We start from the raw sequence: 15267 nt of genomic DNA, 5'->3' as shown, positions 1-15267 counted from the left end.
CTGTTTACATTCGGGCTTCAGAACGCATGATTTCTGGCCTGTTGGAAGCAGGTACTGTATCCTTGCAAGTTCTTGGTTACTCATGCAAGGTCGCCCAAGTCCAGTGCGGGTTAGGCAGGCGCCCAGAGATCTCTCAATGGAAAAGTTAAACAATTCACGGTAACTTCAATTCCACTGCACAGAGGTTTTCTTAAACCAAGTTGGGCGCTGTTATAAAGTTTATTATTGCACTTTCGTGCGAAAAACTTCTCATGTGTGGCACTTTGAATCTACCGTAGTCACAAATCCGTCCCGTCGGAATGGTTCTCGTGAAACTTCCGCTTGCACTTCGCTTAGTTGAAAAATACTTTCTCTGTGAAGTGCAGGTGATTTCGCTAATAAGGTTTATTGAAGTGAACAGGAAGATGCGGAGAAAAGTATTCCTAACCCCGGTGCAAATTACGCTATCTCAAATAAAGGGCATCGAGGCCTGGCCGCGTGAATTCTACTGTCGTGGAGGAGCGGCGCACACTGATAATGAAACCTATTTGATCCCTCGTTCATAAAGCGACGCACGCATGCCTCAACTGTCCTACGAAAGATTCAGAGACGAATGACTTGAAAACAGGTGGCGAAAGGTTTATCTCATTGCGCATTTATAAAAAAAAATACAATTTGACATACATGAACTGTTAGTGTTCAATAGAGAAAGTAATACATATGCTGCGTCTATGCCATGCGTGCACAAAGTGTTTTCTACATGACATAGACCGAGCCGAAAGTGCTGCGTGCTCTTGTTCGCACTCACAACAAGACAAAGTTGTTGCATCGCGTCAATCGCGCTCCGCGTAGAAAGAAAAAAAGAAAGGGAATGTTAAGCTGTGCGCTCGCACAGAAAGCCACGCTCATTGGGGGAAGCACTACGGCGGCCAACTGAACTGCAAAGCCGTGCGGTGGTATTCTTAACAATTCTTGGAAGGAACGAGAATCGCTGACGATTAGTGATTTCTGCACGAACTATTCTCACGCGCACACTCCTCCGTTGCAGTGGGGCTTACTCGAACTTATGCTATCTTCGGCTGGTCGTATCTTAGCGCTCTGGAGCGCTCCCGCGAGCGGCGTTGTCTTCGACTGGTTGAAAGAGGGTGAGCGCCCTGCGTTCGGCTGGTTCTTATCGATTGCTCTCCTCTATCTTGGAGCGCTCTGAGGCGCTCCGAGCCCTGTCGTCGGAGCAGTCATCGAGATTGAAACGTCATCGCAGCGCCGCCTCGCTGCTGTTGGCGACGGCCCACCGTAACCTTGGTAACCTAGGTCACTGCACGCTGGCGTCTCGACGAACGTTCGTCCCGCCGGCACGTCCGCCGGTCTTTTGGGCAGCGCCGGGAGCTTTGGATTGGCGAAACATCGGACGTTGGGAGTAGTCACGTGGTTTCGCATCGGCAATTTCCTCCTCCGAGAGCGAGTCGCACGTTCGGCTTGCGCGCTTGTCCCCTACCTTTGAGCTCGGGAAACGACCGATCTACCCGTCTCTGCTTCGGGGCATACACGCGACCAGTCGAAGATACCATAAATGTAGACTGACAGGGACTGGGTTTAAATTTTATATTTATTTCACTGACGCTTTCACAAGCGGTCACTACTTGCAGTGCTGAATATGTCTGTTGTGACGTACACCGGTCTTGAAATTTCCTTGAAGAATGCGGGAACGCTATCCTACATTTATTTTAGAGTTCATTCTTAAGATTTATCGAACTTTAAAGATAGCCTGTTTCATATAAAATATTTCTGGTCCTTGAGCTCGATTATTCAGAGATATTCAGAATTGAAACACGTATTCAACTAACTAACAAAAATCCACTAATTGTCTTTTGAATTAATTATTTTACGGCACATATTGCCATTTGCGAATTGTAGCCGGTGAGCTTGCAAGGCGTATCCACTTGGAATGAATTCCCCTAGTGACGCCAGTTTGGAGATGTACCCCATCAAGCTCGCCGTAAAAATGCACTCTTATTCCATTTACTTTTTTTTTTACAAATCGCTCTCTGCTGCATTGAAGCACAATAGTAAATGGAACGTGCGTGTATTTAGTTCAACGTTTTGGGAAATAGTGTCTCGAAGCTGGTGTCATCCTGGAAATTCATTTCAAGCGGATACGTCTTGCAAGCTCACCGGTTAAATTCGTAAATTGCAATATGTGCCGTACGTACAGTGAGCAATCCAAAATAATTAGTGAATTTTTGTTAACTAGCTGAATATGTGTTTCCATTTCTCGTGCTAGTAATGTCCGCGTCTTCGAATAATCCAGCTCAAGGACAAGAATTATGCTATCTACCATAGGCGACATTTAAACATGCCATCAAACATAAAAATGATTGCTCTGCATTCTGTTTGACAAAGGGAAAAGGAGTCGCCGGTGAAATTCATGCCAAACTCCACCTATATAATAATAATAATAATAATAATAATAATAATAATAATAATAATAATAATAATAACGCTCTGCCAGCTTCCTCTGACGGGCGAAACATCTAAAGCGATAGCAAGGTGCTTAAGCGTTGTGCTGAAGTTGCTTCGGACGGACGCTCCTTTGTACCCCGAACGTCCCGTTTCTCTCTTTTCCTTCGCCCCGCATCTGGTTGGCTCTGGGACGACGCCCGACCTCTCGAGTCACGCTTTCCCCGCTCGCACCCGTTCATTTGTCGACGCGATCGAGCGCGCGTCTCCTCCTGGCCGAGGTTGCACACGGCTGTCCGCGCTGCTGAGCGCCCTCTCGCGCGACCCATGACCTCGGGAGGCAGTCTGCGGTGGGTGCCAGGGTATCCGAGCAGAGATCGCTGATCGCTTGCGCGCTGTCTTCGAGCGGGCTTAATAATGGAGGGCGCGTAAGTTCGGGAGTCACGTTGAAACGAGAGGCAGCAAGCGCTCATTGCCCTCTGCCTTCGCTCTCCACCACGCCAGCGTTACGACAGGGAGTGTTCGTGTACATCGAGTGAGATCTGTTCATGGTTGCCTGTGCGCACGCGACGCCATGCTTGTTAATTTGATTAGTAAGCGAAAGTTTACTGCAGTTTACACGGCTGATGATAATACAAACCATATTTCGTGTAATTGTTTAATACACTGCTCTGCCTATCAATACATCGCATTTCGGGCAATATTACTGCTTTTCTTTATTCCATAATAAAACAGATCGAGCTTCCTGTAAAAGACGAGTGAGTTGTGCTGACGTTAATTAAAAAAATTAATTCTATGATTTTAGAGGCTCGCCGTAGTCGGGGGCCACTTTTGATCCCCCGGTGTTCTTTAACGAGCTCTCAATGCGCGGTAGACGAGCGTTTTTCGCACTCCGCCCTCATCCGAATGCAGCCGCCCCGGCCGGGATCGCACCTGCGACCTCGAGCTCCGCAGCTCAGTCACCACGGAGTGCCGCGGCAGGTGCTGGCGTTGCCGACGCGAATGTGCAGTCGGACGTCACCCCGCCAGCGCCCTTATGCGACTACTTGAAACAACCTTTCTTTAATTATATTTTTCTGCGATCCAAATATCATTTTCCTAAACAAGCCAGCCAGAATAAGGCCCACCGTGGTTGCTCAGTGGCTATGGTGTTGGGCTGCTTAGTGCGAGGTCGCGGGATGGAATCCCGGCCACGGCGGCCGCATTTTGACGGGGGTGAAATGCGAAAAGACCTTTGTACTTAGATTTAGGTGCACGTTAAAGAACCCCAGGTGGTCGAAATTTCGGCAGTCCTCCACTACGGCGTGCCTCATAATCAGAAAGCGGTTTTGGCACGTGAAACCCAACAATTTAATTTTTAAGCCAGAACAAGGCAGCTAAGCCTACCTGTATAAGTAAGCCTGTAATGACCTTAATGTTTTCCCATTCGTAGCGCACTCACCTTTATCCATCCATCACCGTCTCCTTCGGAAACGATCTCCATTTCTTCCTGTTCCACAAAGCTTAGCTCGTCAGGATTGGCGGCCTGCATGGAACATTACAGCTTCATTGTTAGCATCTTCTGCTTTTCTCAACTTTTGTGAACATCAAGTTTCTACACAAAAGAAATACGATAGTATGGCCCGGAAATGCTTTGTTCTGCTCTTTCGTTGCCCAGGAAATGGTTTATGCATGTTAATGAAAAGTGACCACGTAATCAGTGACAGGAATGACAACGGGAACTTGAAATAAAATGCTGCTTAGTTAATACTAGTTATAAATCAGTGCGATAGTGTAAAAAAACAAAAGATAAAAAACGCCCTTGCCGCATGGTTTTGTTTACTTCGCGCTGTTTTGTTAAGCTTGTGAGGGAAATATAAACTTCTAATATAAGATTGCTACGCATTTGGTGTTAAAGTTTTGATGCAGCTGTCGCTCTCAGAAATGAAGATCACGCTAATTTCCGATGATATAGCACGTTCTCAACTTTACCAACACGACCATAGTTCGGGGTAGCACAACCAGACAAGCAGGAACATGGGTCATTTTCTCTTTCTAGTTTGAATGCTAGGAAACCTAGTTAGAAAGAATAAAGAAACCGCATTTTAAGCAAGCTTACACGCTAGCATCCCCCTTGCCCATGCAGTCAACAGGCGGACGCGTCATTAGCCTTCGCCTCCATGCCGCCGGCTCAACTCGCCCCAAGTGCGTGCATGCGAGCGCACACCGAGTCTGAACGCCGTGTTTGAACGGGGACGCGCCAAGAAGTGAACTAACCGGATGGCCTCTGTCTGCAGTGCGGGCGTACAGAAGGCGTACTCCCTTTGCAGCGGAACCATTTACTGCGCCCCGGTTCAGGAAAACGCAAGAAAATAAGCTTTGCTTTGGATGCCACCGCACTCCATAACACACTTCGTCGTCGAGGCCGGCCGGCTTCAAACCCGTATCGTCTGTGAAAACACGATTCTCAGTCGCGGCATAATACTGCACTCCCCTTCAGATAGCCCCCCCCCCCCCTCTGTGAGAGGAGACAGCGAAGACTTCTGCTCAAGATATTCTGTTCGCCCACTGCGTCGAAGTTGCACACACCGCTGTATCACAGCAAATATATACTATAGCGCCCTGCTCCTGAACAAGAGGTTGCAGGTTTGATTCCCGACCGTAGAGGTCCGCGCGGGCGGAAAGGAAAAGAGCATGCTAACGCGATTTGTGTGACAGTGAAACTGTATTCGCACGACGGACCAACTACCACAGACCGATTCGTGTGACGTGGCTCAGTGCCGCAGAATCACGCCGCATGCTAGGACGAAGCAGATGAGCTGCTGGCGGCGCAATTTCTTGCGCCTCAGTCACGTCATGCTTGTCGGCGGTATTCTGTCTATCGTGTGAATATAGCTTTGGAGCATTATTATTATTATTATTATTATTATTATTATTATTATTATTATTATTATTATTGTTATTATTATTATTATTATTATACGGAAATGTACAAGCACACAAAGGAAACAGGGAGGAAGCAAGCTGACAACTGCCACAGAGAGGGGCACCACGCCTGCCTACTCTTTCGGGAGGAGGGAATGAAGAGAGGAGATCATAGGAAAAAAAAAATAGGAAAGAAAACAAAACAGGAAATAAACAAATTACAGAGACACGGGCAAAAGAAAGTAGGAACACGGAAAGAATGCCCATAAACGGGATGCCAAATCAGTTTTCTGCATGATAGCTAGCAAGTCTCTGTGGGCCTGGTCGCGTTGAGCAGCACTCCCTCTCGGAAACAGGCAATCGTCAAGGGTCGTACACTTGAGTCCAATCAGCCCATACTCCTGAATTAGCAGTGCGCGTTGTGTGACAAATGCGGGACACTCCAATATAATATGTTCAAGTATCTCACAGGAGGCACAGCGTTCGCGCACCAACACAGAGCCAACTCTTAATTTCACTAACAGTGCTCTAGCACTACGAGGCAAGCCACGACCACGAACACGGGGAGGGAACGAGCCGTTTGCAACACGGTGGTCTGGGTGCTGCTTTAGGAGGTATCAGTGGAATAAAACAAGGTCGTTGTCAATCATACAAGAAATTCCTATGCAGTCACTCCCGTTGTGGGCGAAGTTGAAGCGAGGCGATCAGCCTCTTCATTTTCAGCAACACCCACGTGCGAAGGTATCCACTGCGCAAGAAGGGACACCCCACGACAAGTAAGTTTGTCTGCGGACTCTATTATACTGAATAGAATTGGACTGTTGGCATTCTTTCTCAACAGCCTGCTAACGGCAGTACGGGGGTCTGTAGGGATGACTACCTTCGATGTGCTTATTTCTTCCTGTACGTACTTCGGAGCAACATCAATCGCTGCCAGCTCCGCAGTTGTTGATGAGCATGAATGAGGTACTCGAAACACCCTTCTTATGTCAGTCTAATGGCAGAAGAAAGCTGCTGCAGCGACTTGAGCGTCGCTGTTGACCGATGCGTCCGGAAATACATTAAGATGGTCTTCATATTTTTCAAATAAGTGCAGCTGGGCCAACTGGAATAGTGCCGAAACAGGCTGGTCAGACTTTTTGTGTATCTCGGGAATCAAAAGATGAATAGGGAAGGGGCATTTGTTGTGTTCCTTCGGAATTTCCAGTCAGTTAGCACCTTCTGAACTGCCAGCAATGGCAACGAACGATGGCACCATTTTCCCCATGCGGGAGAACGGCCGCTTAATCAGCCGGTTAATGAGTTCTTGTCCATCTGATGCTCGGTGAAGACGCTCTACATGATACAACGCTCTCTGGTCTGCTTGCAGGCCTCAGGGGCAGCTGGTGTGCTTCAGTGAATAATGGCACAGACTGCGCCTCACGCGGTAAACCAAGAATGACTCGAAAGGCCACATGACGATCCCATTCCAATTGAGACATCAAACTAGGCGGCACGTTCAACACTGCAAGACATACATCACGCCAGAAAGTACAGGTGATTGATATACCTGTAGTGGTGTCATCTGGTCACAGCCGTCGCCCCTAGCATTCAAGGTGGCCACGTATCTGAGTAAAGACTGCGATAGGCGATAATTCCGCCCAGGAAGTGGTGCTGCTGTACCCAATCTATCAGTGTATATACGAGGTATAGCCGGCTCATGGTTCGACGAGTGCGTTGCCTAGGACGATACGCAATTGCGGCTGACTTAGCGGGTGAACTCCGCAGACCAACTTCATCCGTGTACTCCGATGTGACATTCAGTGCTCTCTGCAATATCCCACGAAGACGCGGACCATGGTGCGAAGGACCGCAGATCCACAGTGCGATGTCATTAGCATAGATTGTTATGCCTATTGGAAAGTAACATTCTTGAGGCAATCGGCTTGGAAGTCCAGCAAGTACGCTGTTGAAGAGAAGCATGGCGATAAGACGCTGCCTTGCGGGAGGCCACACTTAACAGTGCGACATTCACTTGTTGCTCCTCCAACGCGCACTTTCATTTTGCCCAGGTGACGGAGATCAATCCACAGCCTACGCCAATGGCGCCTCACGGGCGCATCAGTTGGCTTGGACGGAAATTTCATAAATTAAAGCGGCATTAACGGTAAATAGTAAGCACTGTAGACTAATAACGTATGCTTTGAAAACTCTATTTTCATTAATTTTACCGGAATAGACTGATTATGAGAAGATATATATATATATATATATATATATATATATATATATATGTGTGTGTGTGTGTGTGTGTGTGTGTGTGTGTGTGTGTGTGTGTGTGTAAACGAGAAGAAAGGGGGTTGGCAGAGGGGTCCGATTTTTATTAGTCACATCATAAGAAGTCAACAAACACAGACACCAAGGACAACATAGGGTAAATTACTTGTGCTTAATAAATAAAATAAAGAAGCGATAAATTAACGGAAATTAAAGTGGATGAAAAAACAACTCACGTTCACAAAGATCACGTTCTCGTGACGCCCGCGGCAAAAGGACGTTCCACGTCCGCCGCGAAGGTCTGTGAGTGGTGGCGCTGGCTAACACTCCCAGGGTTCTACTAGGACACATAAATACCCAAGGAAGTGGATGGGGAAACAGCGCCGCGGTAGCTCAATTGGTAGAGCATCGCACGCGAAATGCGAAGGCTGTGGGTTCGGTTGCCACCTGCGGCAAGTTGTTTTTTCATCCACTTTAATTTCCGTTAATTTGTCGTTTCTTTATTTCATTTATTAAGCATTAGTAATTTCCCTTATGTTGTCCTTGGTGTCAGTGTTTGTTGGCTTCTTATGATGGGACTATATATATATATATTTCGCGCGGGAGCCCCAGTGCGAGTCCGTCAGTATGCAGTAATTGATTTCAAAGATTGCTTTTCGTTCTTGGGCCGGCTCCATGAAAGATTCCGAAACTTGCCAAGTTCAGTCTTTTTGTCCAAATTAGAAGACAACGTAGTTAGTCTTTACCAATAAAGAATTATAACTAGGTCCTAGTAGGCGCCGTCAAAACCCATGACGTGACGAAGAACCGGAAGACGTCGTTGCCACCCGCCTTTTCATTTTACTACCTTTTACCAAGCCTATTCTTACGGTAGGAGTGGTCTTCTCGGTATCATTGAACGGCAAGTTATACCGCTCAGCTAATTTTTCTCTCGAATGTTATAGCGCAGCAATGGGAAGAGTACCACACACGCTCTCTAATGAGTGGTCGTCACCGTTTAGGCGATACTGATTCGAAGAGGTGGGTAACGCTATAGCAGGCCAAATTGGACCAAAGCACATGATGAAAAAGAGCAGCTCCACTGAATATAGAATGCGTATGCGCCTGCCCTCTGGATTCGCAACAGGATCTCGGCAATAATGCCAACTCATCCTTCCGTCACGTCCACACCATAACGACACCGTGAAAACTCGATCAAGTTTGTGAAGCCTTGTGAGTTTTCGACGCTCGCTAGACATGCTATACTATAGCCCCAAAGTAAAATTATAACGAGGCTACGTTTCCGCGTCCATCGTGGAAATGCTAAATTGAAATTTCAGCGATAAATGTAATATTATCAGGTCCTGATAGCAGATGAGAATGCCACATAGTTGGTTTAAGATGAAAAGCGAAATGGACTAAAAATGCTTGACTAGACCGCACGTATGAAATAGTCGTGCGTCCTTAACATGAACTATCTTGCGGGGTCTGAAGCCACTGCAATATGATTTATGAAGAAAACGCGCACTTCCAGTTCATAAGTAATCACGCACTGCGAGTCACGAAGTTGAAGAGTATAGCGCCAAAAATGTGGCGAAATGGATACGACGTAGGAATCGGGCATGTAAGAATTGTAAAGATTCAGTTGTGTGCTATGGTCGGTCCTTTCCTTTCTCATAGCACAGACTGCAACAAACAAACCGAGTATACAGGGCTTCCTGGATTCTCGCTGATACCTACAGGGCACGCGTGTTTGTGCTCTCCGTCATAATATCAGCAGCAGCACCAACCTATTGTGAAATACAAGCGTTTGCCGCCGGCTGCTATCGCTCGTCGCGCACACGAGCGCGGAGCCTATTGATCACACACGCAGACACTGAATAACTGCCCGTAAGAGTCCATTCGCATCGCTTTCAGAGCAAGCTCGTTAAATGGCTCGCTCCGTCACCCTTACGTCAACGCAGCTGCGCTCCGCACACAATGGGTCCCAGAAAAGCTCTTATGTGCTCGACACACACGCGCGCCGCGGCAACAGCCCGGCTCGTAAAATGCCTATAATTACTTCGTCCACCCGGATCAGAGCAATAAAGTGAAGCAACTCACGCTGTCCCATGAAGCAGCGTTCAGTATACTTGTGTGCAGCCTAAAAGACGCCGCGACGGCAAAGAGCTTCCCGCAACGACGTATGTTGTATCCACGGATCTGTGACGATATGGAAACGGAAAAGGAGGCCCATTCGATCAGGACCACGGTAGAGTCACCCTGCATGTCTCTCGAGCCATTGAGGTTCTTCTACCAATGTGAAGAGACCGCGTGCACCCCTGCTTTGTGCCAGGGAAACATGGAAAAGGACCCCAACACTGTAGTGCCACAACAAGACTGCCGTAATGCAGGACGATGCCTTCGTCAGAAAACCAATGTCAACCAAGTAACGCAATGGTGAAGCTAGATTGTAGGAAACAACGAAAAAACAGTTGGAAAGCGATTTAACCTCTAATTGGCGTCGATCAAAGGCAACGTCTTCCTGAGCGAGTTGGGGGTAAAAATAGGGGGCAGTCACTGCGCACGGCACTCTACAGTGTCACCTCCCGCGTGAGGGGACCATGGGCAGCGGCCCACATTTTTAGACTGCCCTATCTCCGGGATGAGCCCACGAAAGTGGCAAGAAACACACGTACCCAGTACGGAAACTCGATAAGAGAGACGTTGTCTTTACTAAGAGTGACTAGGATGAAACGTCGAGATCTCAATAGCGCGGTAGGAGTTAGAGCTAACGAAATCGGCGACCCCTTCGCCTTTACCAAGGACACGTCCGTGCCATATCTATGGTCACAATACATTCAGACCACATCGTGAAGCGCTCATGACACCACTTAATTCATCGTACGTCGTTTCGTCACAGCGTATTTGGGAAGCAACTGTATATGGTGTTTGCGAGGATCAGACTTTGCACCCGCCTGGTGCTCCAAATATCTTCGGTGTAGCCACTGCTGCACCAAGTCCACGCCCCGCAACGCCCTCACGGTGACGACGAAGGCACGTTCAGGCGTGCGCCGCACATCGTCGGCGAGGAGCGCGTCTCTCTCGCGCGGCCCCGCGCAGAACACCGCCCTCACCTCCGGGGTACCAATCAGGGCGGCGTCACGGGGCGGCCAAATGAGCGATATTACACGGTCCTTATCGGCGAGCGGCCGCGCCGGGATAGAGAGAGGCCGATGCCGACGCCGATAGTGTCACAGGACGGGGCGCACAAAGCGTTGCTGCTGCGCCCATGCGGCGCCGTCGGGTTCACACCTGCGGCAGCGAGACGCCATTACGCAAATGATGGCTCGGAGGCTTCCCTCGTCTCCTCCCTGCCGATATATCTGCTGGCACGCGAAGATGGACGACACCCGAGCGGCGGCAACTGTCACGGCTAGTGCCGCTCGGTTCCCAAGGTGGAGAGTGTGGTACGCCGTCATTAGGCGCGTTCGATGCATATCTCTCGGCCTGCGCGTGCTCCCTTGCCTGCTTGTGCAACAGTAACGCATCTTAATGTTGCAGTTCGCAGCAAGCCTTGATTTACATCCTTATGGGCGCACTATTTCGCCAAGGATGTGCCGTGATGCCGTCTCCCTGCTCTGTTAATATATAAGCCTGCGCAATGCTCATGCCGCAAAACCTCCTTTTAATCCGTCCTTATTACGACGTCTATTGTCAACTGTGATAGTTTCGGCAAGTCTTGGCAATACCAATGTCGCAAGAATAAAAGAACTGAGGCAGCCCGGTCAATATCTCTCTCTAATATGCCATGAAAAATCACCTATAGCTTGTCCCTCATTCGTCGTAACACACGTATAGGATGCAATGAACACCAAAACTGCGATCGCTTTATGAAACGCGCCGAGGTGTGCGCGCCCTTCTGCTATTCCCACACATGTCCCGACGCACGTGAAAAGTCAAAGTGCGACTGCTCACGTTTGCTTTTCGTTCAGGCAGACACTCCTATAGACAAACAGAACGCAGTGGGTGCGACCGCTCGCTGCTGTAAACGACCACGCACGGTCATTCGTGCACAATTTGTCCCGCCCATCCCACATCCCCAAGCGGTCGCTACACGTATATACGCATGCGGAGTTGACGTCTTTATCTGACGCTCGGACGAAAACCATTTTTCCTCACAGCTGCTTATAGCGATTCCGCAACGTGTACCGGTGCCGCTCACCGGTCGTACGAAAGGATAAATACACTAATGCTCGATAGTGTGTGGTGTGCTTCCGCACCATAAATCGTGTCTCCACGGACTTGCTTGCAGTACCTCGTGCGGCCATGAAACTCTAGATGCCAATGACACGTAGAATGGGTTGATAACGCCAAGATGATTGCGAGCGCAATGCCTGAGCATTCGGAGAAGGCGCGACCGATTTAGCCCATGCGGCAGCCATGCTGGTCCTTTCAAGCCTTCTTCGGTCACGGACCCTTTGAGATACGAAAGATAGCTTTTGTTTAGACCCTGTTATAAAGGCGCCTAACCACTCCGCGGTAGTTTCTCACTTACTTTGCAACGGCACGACCGCGTTCGGGGTATCGAGCCTAATCGTGGCCGTATCCAGTGTGTGGTCAGACGTGACTTAGGCTTATAAACATCAGGTTTAGTTTTTAGTTCGTCATGGCGTTGCTGGGGGCACGTTATAATAACGTGAATGTTCATTGCTCGCACCATGCCCATTCTAGACGTTGCGTGCCCGCAGAATGAGCATTGTGCGGGTTCCTGCACCATGTATAGTACAAGTGCTCGAGCTGTCTACACCGATGTTGTTATTCTCTTAGGACATGCCGGGCTCCCTTTCGCATGTAGAGCATAACAATTTTGCGGAATTATTCATCCGAACGCAAAAATTAAGCGCCTTTCATATGGTATGCGTATGAAATTTCAGATTCTGGTAATTTTTCAGGCCCAAGTAAGAGGCTTACAAGGTTATTTTCTTCCTGTTACGTACCATGGCACGCAGTTCAAGCCGAAAGACTTGCGATGTTAAAGTTCTGCTTCTAGCCGAATCGGCCCACTTAAAGCCTTTATTTTGTTAGACACATGCATAGCAGTGTCGCCTAGGCCAGAACCCCTTCTGTTTAGTCTCGTTTTGCTCAGGCCGCTTTATTAAACTGTTTCGGGACGGGAATAGACATTCCTCGCGGCATACGCGGAAGCGCTCCCCTTGGCCGTGGTTGCACCTTTGTTTACGATGGCTGCGAAGGAGGAACAGGGACGGGATGCTCACAGAGCGCGCCATTGGAGCCACGTGCCGCGATTGCTACAGTGCGCGTCGGTCCGGGCGCATAGACGGAGGCGGGAGGGGGGGCGGGGGGCAGCAGACCTTGTTCTTTCTTGCCTCCCTCGATAAACTGTGGCCTTGGCCACTTACAGATGATGAAAAACTGGTTTACACACACACACACACACACACACACACACACACACACACTTAAGCAGATCAGTGCAAAGTTTGCCTTGGCATACTTAATTGGCGAAATGAAACCTTTAGCCCGGGCCCGGAGGTCTCCAAACTACAGCCCGCTGGCCGGATCCCGCCCACGGAGGAATCCCGACCGGCCGGCCGTCGCCGACGGTCCATTCATTGACGGCTGGTGCGCAGGCGGACCGTTTTCCGCGGCAAAGCATACGCTGCACTTCCGCCTGCAAACGGGGCTTCTTCACAAAGACTTGCGCTGATGCGTTTCTTCCGGGAAGCGGGCTTCACTGCAGTCCCGGCACCTCGTTTGAGGCAGCGCCGACAAATCGGGTGCCGCATACGATCATCGCGCGAGGAAGGCGCGGCGCTGCGACAGGCCGGTCCCAGCCACCGCGTCAGAAGACGCGCTGTAGCTTTCTCGACCTTGCTTAGGCGCGCTAGGCCCAGAGAGCTTTCGCCATCTTTTCGCCCGGATAACTACAACGAGTAAATAGTTCTATATAGGGTGTCCCAGCTAACGTTAGCCAAGCTGTTCAAACAAATAAAATATTGTAAAAACAGGATGCAAGATACGTTTTTGAGACCTACGGTGTTCGACCGTCGGACATCTGACGACAGAACACCGTATGCCTTATAGTTGTAAGTTGCACCATGTTTTTTAAACTTTTTTTTTCTGTTGAACAGCTTCACCGCCGTCAGCTGGAACACACGGTCAACTTATAGGCTCCTGTCTTCAGTCCACAGCATGCATGGTACGGTATCAGGGGAAGACATCTTTGAAGAATTAAGACAGTGCCCGCGTAAAGGTTGTAGTGGGGCAAACTAAAACGTGTCACAATTGATGGGGATGGGGGGATTTCGAAGGAAATAAAGGACTACTAGTATGCTGGCCTCGCGGATCGCACTTGACGGGATCAAAGCGTCCGCTGTCCAGTTAGATAACGGGTCGAACGCAATTTAACATTTAAAACAAACTTTAATTACACTAAGAAGGTCAAAAAAGCAAGTCAAAAATACACAAAACGTTCAGTTTTAGCCCGTAAAAAAGTGGTCCTGTCTCTAGGGCCGGTGGGGCGAGTCTGCCCGTCCCGCGCTTTTCCAACCGCGGTTTAAATCCCCGTCGCCGCCCCCCAGGCCCGGGAAACGTCACCGACACCTCGAAGCGTCGTCACTGGGTCACTTCCAGGAACCGAACGGAGGGAGCGGGTCCTTTCTCTCGCGCACAGCTCGGAGTCCGCGGGGGTTCGATGAACGAGAAAGCAATAAAAGTAAGGAGGGCTCACTTCCCTCTTGAAAGAAAACTCCGATCGTGCATCCGCGATGCGCACAGAACAACCAGTGCAAATAATCATAGCAAGAGCAGCGATCTCCACATTCAACATTGCCATTTGTTGGGCGTGTTGGTAAACTGAAAGCATATTTAGCGCCAGCAAACAAGGACGGAAGGGAGACGACACGGGAAGGGAGCGCATTGTGGTGTCGCCTCCCTTCCGTCCTTGTTTTCTGGCGCTAAATATGCTTCCACATTCAACTCCAGGCTGTCCAGAGGGCCCACGACATTGCGGTGGGACTTCATCTCCCGGTCCCATCGTGGGCGGAGCCACCGACATGATCTTCGGGAGTCTTCGGTTTTGGCTCCCCAAGATCTCAGTCCCTCAGGACTCAAATAAATTTCTTGTCATGTCATGTCATGTCATGTGATTTCAGAAGTATACAAAGGACTCCTAGGACAAATAATCATAGCTGCTAAAGCTAGCGGATTCTCAATGTCAATGCTCTCGCCCTACAGGATTTAATAGATGGCCCTCTGTGGGAAATACGTAGGCATGTCCATGTCCTGAAGCCTGTTGTTTCAGTTGCTAGTGTGATGAGGTCGCATGGGCTCAATCACCGGCAATGCTGTATATGTCTATAGGCGACGGGATCTGATTTCGCAGATGGAACGTATTACACGACAGTTCGATGGCTGAGAACCGCAAAAGCTTTGTCTCGTTTCTGTAACCATAGGAAAGAAATTCTGTTCCTTGCACGGAAGGATAGATTGCCATATGCGACTACTGTCCTGTTATGAGTGGGTCTGCAAATTGGCTATTTGCGTTGACTTACTGGACTACATGGATAAGCTCAATGTGAAGCTTCAAGGAAAGGCTCACCTCATTCATGACATATCTGCAGTTCTGGCCTGACAGTTCAGGCCAGAACTGCAGCTTTTGTTGCAAGCAGGTGAACAATAGAAAGTGTG

The 15267-nt window shown here is 49.1% G+C and overlaps 1 protein-coding gene across 2 annotated transcripts in view; it reads right to left on the bottom strand.

Moving 5' to 3' along the window:
- nwk (FCH and double SH3 domains nervous wreck) overlaps positions 1-15267 on the bottom strand; it is a 231754-nt gene that overhangs the window by 16529 nt on the left and 199958 nt on the right. For both annotated transcript variants that reach the window (XM_050182545.2, XM_055073377.2), the window contains exon 17: positions 3878-3961. In XM_050182545.2, the coding sequence (XP_050038502.1) occupies positions 3878-3961 (84 nt within the window). The remainder of the gene's footprint in view (positions 1-3877; positions 3962-15267) is intronic.

The sequence above is a fragment of the Dermacentor andersoni genome, chromosome 4 (assembly GCF_023375885.2).
Source record: "Dermacentor andersoni chromosome 4, qqDerAnde1_hic_scaffold, whole genome shotgun sequence".
Taxonomy (NCBI): Eukaryota; Metazoa; Arthropoda; class Arachnida; order Ixodida; family Ixodidae; genus Dermacentor; species Dermacentor andersoni.
Note: the sequence above shows the minus strand (reverse complement) of the source record. Positions and strands in the feature narration are given on the sequence as shown.